This window comes from Glossina fuscipes, unplaced genomic scaffold, assembly GCF_014805625.2.
Source record: "Glossina fuscipes isolate IAEA_lab_2018 unplaced genomic scaffold, Yale_Gfus_2 2, whole genome shotgun sequence".
NCBI classification, from domain to species: Eukaryota; Metazoa; Arthropoda; class Insecta; order Diptera; family Glossinidae; genus Glossina; species Glossina fuscipes.
The window spans coordinates 4,030,261-4,041,627 of NW_023998416.1; the positions used below are offsets into that span (position 1 = coordinate 4,030,261).

At 31.2% G+C, this 11,367-nt stretch overlaps 1 protein-coding gene across 4 annotated transcripts in view; it reads right to left on the reverse strand.

Annotated features, from left to right (window-relative positions):
* Positions 1–7,310, reverse strand: part of LOC119633288 (protein madd-4) — a 111,161-nt gene extending 103,851 nt beyond the window's left edge. For 3 of the 4 annotated variants that reach the window (XM_038026773.1, XM_038026772.1, XM_038026770.1), the window contains exon 1: positions 6,796–7,310. In XM_038026773.1, the coding sequence (XP_037882701.1) occupies positions 6,796–6,803 (8 nt within the window). In that variant the 5' untranslated portion in view covers positions 6,804–7,310. The remainder of the gene's footprint in view (positions 1–6,795) is intronic. The other variant, XM_038026771.1, reaches the window with a different exon arrangement.
* Between the last annotated feature and the right edge of the window lie 4,057 nt (positions 7,311–11,367).

Consider the following 11,367-nt stretch of genomic DNA (forward strand, 5'->3'; position numbering starts at 1 on the left):
TAGTTATTTTTTTTATCGCTTCAAGGCACACTTAATAACGTCCTCAAATATTATTATTCTATCATCATTGCTTCCTTGCCAAAAGAAAAAAGGTAAAGGAACCTCGTTTTGTTTTTAGACAATCCAACAGTTACTCCCTTAAGCATTAAGCTAGAAATGAAAAATACTTGGTTCGAACCGAAAAGATATACTTTCGTAGAAAAAGATCTGTTTATATAGTTTACACAAACTAAGTGACAGGTTTTTGTCAATTGTGCGTGGTCGGACCCAAAGTCTAATTCGGAATATAAGCTCCAGGGCAGGAGTGAAAAGAGCTCTGAAATCGAATTTGATTTTCTGAAAATTATTTCGAAAGATGATCGCACGGACTGACTGAAATTGTCAAATCGATTGCCCTGATCAAGTATCGAATAAAAATTTCTGAAATAACGGCTATTATCTTCTACGACGGATGCAGCGTTATTATTTATGATATACTATATTATTTCTAAAAGGTTTTGTGATAATTGTTAGTGAACCCCTGAAACGGATTTCCCAATTTTATATCAAATTTGATTAAGAAAACTTTAAGATAGCAAACAAAAGTTATCAAACTATAATCTCAGAAAAAACTATAAATTGTGGAAAACTCATTGACTAGTTTCCTTGTTTCCTTACGTGATTCAGAGGAGAATAGGAAGAAAGTATTTGAAAGTATGTTCCAATGTGTTTGTCTTTTCACACAATGTTTAGAAGACATTTTAGTTCGTCGGAGTAGTTGAGTAGCTAAGAAGCACAACTACTAAGTCAGTGTTCGAGGATTCAAATCTCAAGTGCGGAAAAATTTATTTTGGTCATAGCTTTAGTGAGTGCTCAGTCAGTAAAGGCGTTAACACTAATCGATTGGTCACAGACCTACTAGACTGCGATCAGCACCTCATTACTTCTTTCTCTTTCTTCACTTTCTTCTGGCCGACACCGTCTTATGCGGATAAGGGTCATGCACCGATTAAAAAATAATAATAATGTTTCCAACGTGCAGGCGAACGGACATTGTTGAATCAATTCAACTATTGTGGGTAATTAAGCGTCTGACCAACACATTTTTGTTTGCAAAACCTTCGTATTTTGAATGTGGGTGCCCGAGAATTCACACACGCACAACTATAAATTATTGGTCTTTGCCTTTCAAATAACTCGCACAACAGAAAAGGGAAACTGCAGCAAAAGGAAATCTTCATTGGTGCGCGTCCGATGTTGTATACATTTTCCATATAATTTTGGTATTCAATGGGTGAACAAATTATTCAATGCTTGCCTGTACGTGTAGCGTGAGTGATCTTAGGAATTTGTACCTTCCCTTTACACGCAATAAGAGCATCTTAACAAATAGATTCATCGTAACCTTACAGGCATTAGTTACGCAAAAGATGTTTTTGAGTGCCTGAAGAGTTCACTTGACATTTGCCTTAAAAAAATTCACGTTTTTCTCTGTTCGTTACTATTATGAAATATTTTCATTTGTTTAAGTCCCTACAGTTTTGAAATGTTAGAAGTTGGATTAGAACTTCAGATTTTAGCTTTCATTATTTCTCCAACCAACAAGAGTTTGCCCAAGAATTAGGAGCAAGGCACTTCATACGCACGCACTCGTTCCCAAATCACATAAAGATTTTACATATAATCTTTATGAGATGTGTACGCAATACTCTATTCCATGGTTATCGATTCGCTGGGAGAATTAATTTTCATTTAATTTCGTTTTATCCTACGAAAAACCAACATACATAGCCTGTTGAATAAACCGAATATTTGTATAATTTTTTCAAGTTTACCATAATATATAGGACATATTGAAAGACCGCCTTAACCCAACCAAGAAGAGTCATCTCTTTCATATTCATTGCTTGTAAGAAAATCTGAACAAATGTTTGAATAAATTTTTATAAAAATAAATATGAAATGTGAGGTAAATATAAAACGCCGGTAATATATAAAGAAGCAAGCGAACCAAATGTACATTTTCGTGCATAAGTGTGTGCATACATAGAAGGATACAAGCACCAGCCTATGTCATATAATACAACTTTGCAAGGAAACGTATACCGAGCAAAGATATGAGCCTTTTTTTACCTACAAGTATTTCTATAATTTATATACAAGCATAGGTTAGTATACGACCACATATGCATGCATAGTTTAGTATCTTATATGAAGCATACAACCGCAAATATGCATGCATACGTAAGTATCTCATAAGAAACGCACATTCATATGCACGTGTATGTAGGTGTGCCGTACGTGTTCATGTGTATGCTTTGCATTCCGATAAAATTGTATACGTTTTTTTTTTTGTTTTTTTTTTGTTTTTTTTGTTTTCTTTGATTATGTGTGCACTTGTCGCCTTCTTTCTCTTTCAATTTCTGTACCTATAAGTTTGCTTTGTTGCGTGTGTCTCTTCAATTTTTACTATTAAGAACGACAATGCATTGAATATTCTGTTTCTCAAGTGATTAAAATAATAACACACAGACATGCATATCTGCTACTTTTAATGCGTATCTAAGTGCATCGTACTTGTCAGGTGTTAGGTGTTAGAAAAATGTGAATGTGTAAGAATTTATATACGATACCACTACGCGAAAAGTATATATCATAAGCTTGTCAGATGTTAATGGAGTTGGGAAAATGCATATATACTCTTGATTATCGGGAAGAGTAAAAGTAATTTACTTGGCATTGATCCCACCGATGAGAAGAAGAATTTCAAAGTAAAAATTCTCACATTAATTTAAATTTTTCTTAAATGGTTTCGACATATTTTCGCTTTTATAATTTTCAACATCGGTTGCATATGTCCATTCTTTTCCTTGCACAAGCAGTACATGCCTGTTATGGCTCAGCTGAGATTACATTCGATTCCGTGGCATATTTACGTCTGAATTTGTTATTTGCTCTACTATTATGTAACGCATTATGATTTTTACGCTTACTTGGGATCTTATGTTTATAAGCCCAGCATACATTTTTTAAATAAAAAATATCAATGATTTATTTTCTCAAATAATATTTAAAATAAAATTGTAATATTCTTCCTCTTTAGTTAATCTTTTAGTTGCGTTTGATCAAAATATTCGGTTCAAGCCTAATAGAATAATTTTTTGTGTTTTTTCTCTGCGTTTTATGTGTTCAAAGAACATTTCTTTTTATTACAGTTTGTTTTAGTAGTTTTCCACAGTATCTAAGTGTGGACAAGATGACATTATCGAACATGAGTCAGTGCGTATGCTTAGACTTGTATGCAATAAGGTCATATATGCATGAAGTCAGTTTTTCTTTCTTCTCTTCTTCTTTGTATTCCGTTAAAAGTATAGAAATGTTTTCAATTTCTTTTTTTTTTATTTTTTTTTTTCTTGTTTTTTTGTTTTTTACTTTTTCTTTATAAGTGTTTCTGGTATTTTTTTTTTCTTCAGATTTTTTCATCTTTCAATTCTTTTCTATGGTTTTTTATAACGATTTTCTGTTTTCTTTTTTTTTCTTTTATTTTTTGGTACTATTAAGAAAGATATAACGTGTCTAGTGGTTTCAAGTCTATCGGATAAAACATGAAAAGTTAGCAAAAGAATTCGAAAATTAAAGGTCTGGCTTATGTCTCTCCTGAAGCAAGCTATGAGAAAACTAAATAAGACTCCTTGTATAGTTTCCTTTTTCCTAAAGTTAGTTACTTTCTCTGTTCATGATAAAAAAAGGATACGCACTTTGATCAAAAAGAAATGAAAATCGAGCGACTTGACTATCTTATATCAGGTTTAATCTTCTTGTAATGTATGAGGTGTTTTCAAAAAAAAAGAATTGAATTTTTATCTTTCTCGAAAAGTACTTTTTTATTTATTACCATTGTACGTCTGGAAAAATTTGGCAAATGAATGAGCAAGATTGCCTTTTCGTTATTCGGCGCATAGAAGGTTTTTTTTTGTAATTTCATTGGAAGAATATTTCATTGACAATATGCAGTGACGAGATTGTGAACAACCCAATGGCGTTCACGAAGGCCGCGAAGATAGTGTAAAGTTTAAAAATTCTAGCAAAATTCTTTCATTGTTGTAGTACCTCAATCAATAAGTTTATAGGAAATTCTTGGTTATAATGGCATAGTCTTTGACATAAGTGTGTTTATTAGCACTTTAAACCTAATAATAGTTTATGAGAAAAGAAATAAACTCAGCTTACTTTGAACTGAAAAATTGTTTCGTTCAAACTTTGCTATGGTATTGGTCGATGATCTTCTCTGTTGTGTTGTAATCTAAGCCTTTCCTCTTAAAATTTTGTTTAGTTGTGTAATGGCAAGCAGATGTAGAACGACTATTGACGACCTTCAAACGAAGTGTTAAAATTTCATTAAAAATTAAAACTTTTTTATCTTCTTATTTCATTAGATTCATCCAGAAGAGATATTGCCAAAGCATTTTCGTGATTACTCAGTCTGACATGGTATTTTAAAGAGATACTTTCAATTAAATTTCTGGTGGATAGAAAGCCCAAAAAGTCATCGTGAATAGTTTTGTTGCTAACGAACCACCGCTCATTAACAGTAAGACGGAGGGTTCTAGACTGATACTCTTGAAGTATTTCAATATTAGAGTTACTTTCTGTTTCGCAAGGTTCCATGACGTAAGTTTAAAATGGTTGGGTAATACTCAAAGTTCAATACAATTTTAAAATTCTTTCAGTTTGACTTCATGGTTCAATGATAAGCTATACAAAAATTTATTTTCGATTTAAGGCTTGTCTTCCTTGTATATTGTTTCAAGATTAAGTGCAGTAGTAAGCTTTCCAGTTTTCGTTAAAAGGATAGGAATGTACAGAATGTATAGAATGTACAGAATAATAGTTGCCATAGTGATGGCTATTCGTGTTTTCTGCTTTTTCTTGGCTTAGTCTCTCTCACTTACCCTGAAATACATGAGAAACACCTGCAGAATTAGTATGAAATGAAATGCGGCAGACTTGATATGTAGAATCCACAAAGCGAAAGATTACTAAATAAAATTTCCAATTTTCTCTTTTTTAAAACACTTTTAAAGACATCCTTGAGCTTAATTTCGGATGGTTGAAATTAGAAAACGCTTCATTATGGTTCAAAGACATAGACCGATCAATAACTCGACGATCGAAGACGCCTGCCTTAGTTTTTAGGTATTTTAATAGGTATTTGTGTATGTTGCAGACATACGCAAAAATCTTAAAGGCGACGTATAGTGTTCGTTAGGTTCGTTAGGTTTAATTCGTAGTTAGAGAATTGGGAAAAGCTTTTTCGTTTCTTTATTTTCTCTAACGTGCTCCTTACTTAACCCTGTAAAGTGTCGTTGATGTATCGATCTACCTAATTGCCTAACAAAATCTTTATTATTTTATATTTCCATAAATCCTTCCGAGCAAGCGATTAGTCAAGATTGCTACGATATGCAACTTTGGTACTCGTTAAACTTTGTTCCAATATCGGCAATGACGACGTGATCAGATCGACTAATGTTTTGGTATTAAAAATTTATTTAACCTCCCTTCGTCCGAGTCATGAGTCTGTTACAACGTTCCCTCCGCATAAGGCCTCATAAGTTTGCGGCTTATTAACAACTAAGACTCATTTAGATGCTAAAATGTTAGCACGAATTGTAGCTTTTACTTGATGTCCCACAACCTACGCAGGATAATATTAAAAAAAGGCCCACAACAAGGCATTAAAATCCATAGTAAATAAAGCCGAATATGAATGACACTATTACACGGATGGATCAATCGGTCGTTTTATGAACTATTCCAATACAATGACAGCATTATTAGAAGAAGTTGCGGACAGTAGCGGAGGCTATTTAACCGAGGATTACGATAAAACTGTTACCACCGCACGAAGATACATTCGGGTCCGTTTCGTAAAGTCAATCCAGGCAACTTTTGTACTCTTTGAACTAGATTGTGTTATCTACTCATCCTTAAGGTACTGACTAACGGTTGTTTCTTCTGATAGCACACGTTTCGATCGCTGACTTACTGCCTTAGAGTAGCGCATCCACTTTTATGGCAATGCCCAAGCCTTTCCTTTCGATTTTTTTGTGGATCGTTGTTGTTGAAGAACAATTGCTTTGACACTGACAAATGACATTTCATCCGAAAGAAAAATAGTGATTAACGATGGATTAAATAAAAAAAAGAATAGTGTTTTTTGTTCATAAATTCTTATGTGAACACAATTGCAATTTTATTAAAAATTTCAAGTTCAATTTCTCGAGAACGTTTATATTTTGAAACATAAAATACCATAAACTTTTTTTTATTTCCAAATGATAGTAAATTCAAACAAGTCTTAAAAGTTAATCTTAAATCTTCTTTGATGGCATTTTTATGTTAGAAAGCAAGAATTTATTGTATACGATGTGATGTTGACAGTTAGTTAGAATATAAAATTTGCGAAAAAAGTTTATTCAATCTATTGAATACTGATCCACGTGACATTTTTATTAATTGTAGCACAATGAATGATTCATATTTCATATGGCCCTGATTTCAAATTGACAGCATGAAAAGAAATAAAAATGATATGAAAAATTGATAAGCCATTTATTACCGGCATTTCGGTGGCAGTAGTCAGGATCACGTATGCATTTAAATTAAATTTTATATGTTTTATATTTATAGTATCCTTTTTCAAGTCATGCAAAATTAGTCAATCATTCCTCAATCGATATTTCAATAATCATAAATAAGATTTCTTTATTTTGATGAACACAAGTGCTAATGGATAATTAAGTATTAACTTACGCTCTCATAGATAATAAAATTTTTGTTTTGTGTAGTTGCTTTTATATTCCTTCCTTCAAGATTTGTGCAATGTAAACAGTAATCCTTTCATTTATAATCCACATCCGTATCCGATGTTGATTGTGATGAGATTTACTTGTATTTATCTTCTTTTCTTTTTTTTTTTTTTGTATCTTTTATAATTGAATTGTGTTTTAATAAAGCTTTCCTTTAATACTGATGTATTGTGCAATGCAACATTTTCACTTACACTTTCAAATATTTCTGTACAAGAATTTAAAGTAAATTTTTAAGGAAATTCTTATGAAATTACTATGTCATATTTTTATTACTTATACCTGTATACGTAATTACTTTCCGTTTTCTTTCTTTATGCAAACGAAAACGAATATAAATGACGGTATGCACAGCCACCAACTCTGTCACCGTTCAATTGCCAAACAATGATTTAAAAACAATATTAGGAAAACACATTTTTATTTATAACATTATAAAACGTCACATATACAAATATACACTATATTTAAAAATTGCACAATCATTGAAACCCCTTTTAAATATATTTTAAGTAATGTTTTTTCCAAACAAAATAAAAGGAGGATTTTTTTTTTCTTTTTTAGTTATTTATTTATTTATTTAATTAATTTTCTTTTATTATTATTTAATCTTATCCTTTTCATTATTTACATTTTCAACACTAAAATTTCCTTTAAAGACTTATGAAGCGGTCTCATCATCTTTAATTTTTAGCAGATTTTTGAAGACTAATGTTTCTCAATTACGCACTTTTCGGGTAAAGCTCTCGAAAAACACGATTTACAACAGCTCTGTTAAATACACGAACAATTGTTCTTTTTAGAGTAAACGAGAGCGCAAATAAGACAACGAGTAACTCGTTAACATAACGGAAGGAAACTTTAAAGAATATGCACATATATGCACTCTCTCTATTATGCTATCTGCATAGAGTTTACGGTGCGTATGACATTTATTTTTGTATTCCTTTTGCATTTCATTTACATAAAATGAAAAAATGTTATATTAGTTTACATAGGCTAAAGCGCTTTGTAAGCGGAGAAACCAATTTGCTGATAAAAAAAAAAAATTCTGTTCACTACGTGTACTCTCTGTTTATCTGTTGGTGTAATTGCAACATATTTATATACATGACTTCTATAAATCGCTTATATTACTAGTTATTAGTTTTTTCTTGTAGCTTTCTTTTGCTTATGGTTTTTTATGACTGTTATTATATATCCGGTTTTACCGGTTTTATTTATGTATTGAAAATAAAACAAGAATTTTCCTTAATTTAGCTATCATATAAAGAAATTTGTATTTGTGTACGATTACGTATGCTTCTTATTTGTTTATAAATTTATATAAATATAGAGATAGAAACGTTTTAAAAATTTCACATAGACGCTATAACAATTTATTTATTAGGTATTAAGTTTTTTCTCAGCTTTATTTATAGTTACGTATATTACTTCGCACAAGCTGTCGCGATAAGAAATTTACACATCCTTAACGTTCAAAATTCTAAAAAACACTAAAAAAAAAAAAATCGTTGTTATGAAAGAAATCTCCTCTCAGAGCAAACAAAACGTTACAATAACAACGCCAGCCAAAGTAAAACATGGCTCAACAATGACTAACATAGTGCACAGTAAAGCCTGTACTTGCTGAGGTACATGCTGCTAAACATGTTTAGGGCAACAAAATTGTAACTTAAACTTGAAAAAAGAAAATGTAAAATTTCACTCCAACAAATTTATATCGGATTTAATGCAAGCAACACGAAATTGAAACAAAACTTTTTTTATTCTTTACTTTTATTAGTAATATACGTAAAGATAACACTTTTTTGCAAGATACTAAATAAAACTTGTTATTTTCTTAACAGAAATTTTTGGATGTGTAAAAAAAAAAAAAATATAAAAAAAGTTGTCTGAAAATTTTAGAAGATTTCCCATAAGGCTTAAATAATCTTTTGCTTTATCGACATTTTTATTTAAGTACTTTTGTAATTGATACGGCTATGTGTTCAAATCTTATGATCATTGCAATCTTTATTATTGCGCTTTTAAAAAATTCTTATACGTATCGTATTTTGTACATTTATTGTCGATTTAATTTATATACCGTTATATGCTTGACACAAATGTCTGCAAATACAATCGAGTGCACTACAAAGCATGCTAATATAGCTGTCTATGAAATATTAAGCTCTATATTTTATAGAGGTTACATAAAAAAAGTGCGTCCTTTAAAATAAATTTTACGCAGGCGGCTTTCCATCTAAGTAAATATTTTTCTTAACAGAGCAATTGTTGTAGGCTCAGATATTTCTATATCAAACGAATACAATGCTCCTACAAATCGAGTTTTTCCATAGTTAATAAATTCACTGCAGCATTTATTAGCCAAGTCTACGTTCGTGGGCTCCAATCTCAAGTACTTTCGTCATAACTATAATGAGTGCTCAGTCGATAAAGGCATCGATTGGGCACACAGAAACTAGGCTGCGATCTAGCCCCTTTCTTCGCTTATTTTGGCCGTCATTGTGTTACATGAATTGGGGACCTCTCGCGAATGATTGGTTCATATTAAAAATTCATTGAATCATGATGCTTGCATGGAGCAAACAAAACTTTATATATATACATTGGAGAGAAACAAAGATTCATTTTTGGTTTGGTTCCATACATAAGTTTTAGTAAATAGCATTTTCGCTAAATGGCGATTCGATTTGTTTTTAAGCAACACTTTGGCTACAGGAAAGCTATCGATTGGTTAAGTCGCCGATATGTGGACATTGCAAGTTAAATAATTCATGTAGAGAAGAAATATTAAAGGAACATAACAAATATATAGAATAATCGAACAGCTTAAGCAGCATAAGAATTAATTTTAATTTATTTTAAGAAGAAGCAAAACGCTTTGGTGGAATGCGGCCCACCATTCAATAGTCTGTACCACTAATACAGCTATTCATATAACGACTTTTCAAAATAAGCTTTCATAGGATAGGCGGTCTGATCAGAATCATTTTTAATCGTCTTTGGCCGTAAATATACCAAAATATCTCAACAGTTGCGACTTGTAGGTTGAACGCAAGATAACAAGACCGACAGACGGACGGACAGACAAGCTTAAATCGATTCAGACAGTGATTTTGACAGTGACCTTTCAACTGCATAATAAAAGGTGAGTCTATCAAGGCCTTCTCCGTAGAAATTTAACGCATTCTTGTAAGAGAAGAGGTATAGGGTGGAAAGAGGAGACAGATGTTTTAGTATTATGCTATGTATAGGTTGGAAAGAGGAGACAGATGTTTTAGTATTATGCTTAAAAAAGAGCTCTTAGTATAGTATAAACCCTCTATGTCCTCAAGTTATATATTTAATAAAATAAGAGAAAATAATATAGCAAACTAGGTCAGGTTTAGATTGCTCTGCTATGCACTGATACGATGTGAATAAGATTGATTTTCGATCAAGTGTTGTCAATGATTTCTAAGAGAATGTAAACTATGGTCATACATTTCGAACAAGATTGGAAAGTGAGCTGACAACCCATATGGATAAGACGAGGTTAGTATAATGGTGTACTGGTCGCTCAGCTTTTTCTCAGGAACTAGTTTGCGAACAACAATCTGTCCTTTACATATATCTGTTGTTTCTAGACCAAATCAATCTACCCATGAGTTTTTCTTGCTCTTTTCTTTTATAACCTTTCTATAATTGCATTATAATTATTTTTTTTGGACAAACTTTTTGCTACTAAACGAAAACAAACATTAGTTTTTTTTACCATTAAAAATTTTACCATCAATTTACTTAGTTTGCTGAAAACCATATATTAAATTTCTTTATATAATTGAAATAATAATACTAATGTTTCAATTTGCTATCTATCTATCTATCTATCCATGTATCTTCGATTAAAAACTTGTGCGAAATAAAGCTTTATTTATGAATTTTTAATTTGTAAAATTTATGCAAATTGATAAATTTTCGATAGAACCCAAGTGCAACTATCAATTTGTGTTTGATTTTAATTGACTACGAACGAAAATAGTTAATTTCATTATGAGAGTTTTTAAAATACCAATATCAAAAATTGTGTGCCCTTTTATCCAAAATAATGCATTCAAAATCCATTTTAATTGTTATTCATTATGATATTTACTATAAATTAATTGCTCATATCATGCATAGTGACATAGCTTGAAGCCAATGCATATTACACTTAATTGCTGCACATATTTCATAAAACTGCATGATATGAAAAACATACTCATGTTTTTACTTAACGTGAGATGCCGAACATTATTCGGATCGAAATAATATCTAATACGCAAAAATGTGGAAACAATTAACTTTTTTTTGTGGTCTGTCGAGAAAAACTTAAAACGAAACTATCATAAAAATGCATTAGTATCTTATAAAAACGTAAGTACGATATTTACGAAAATAAATTGTAAATAATGAAAAAATTATTTTGAAACCATTTGTACATCATTTTTGAATGGATGGATGTGGGTCTTAGTGCATTTGAGTAACATTG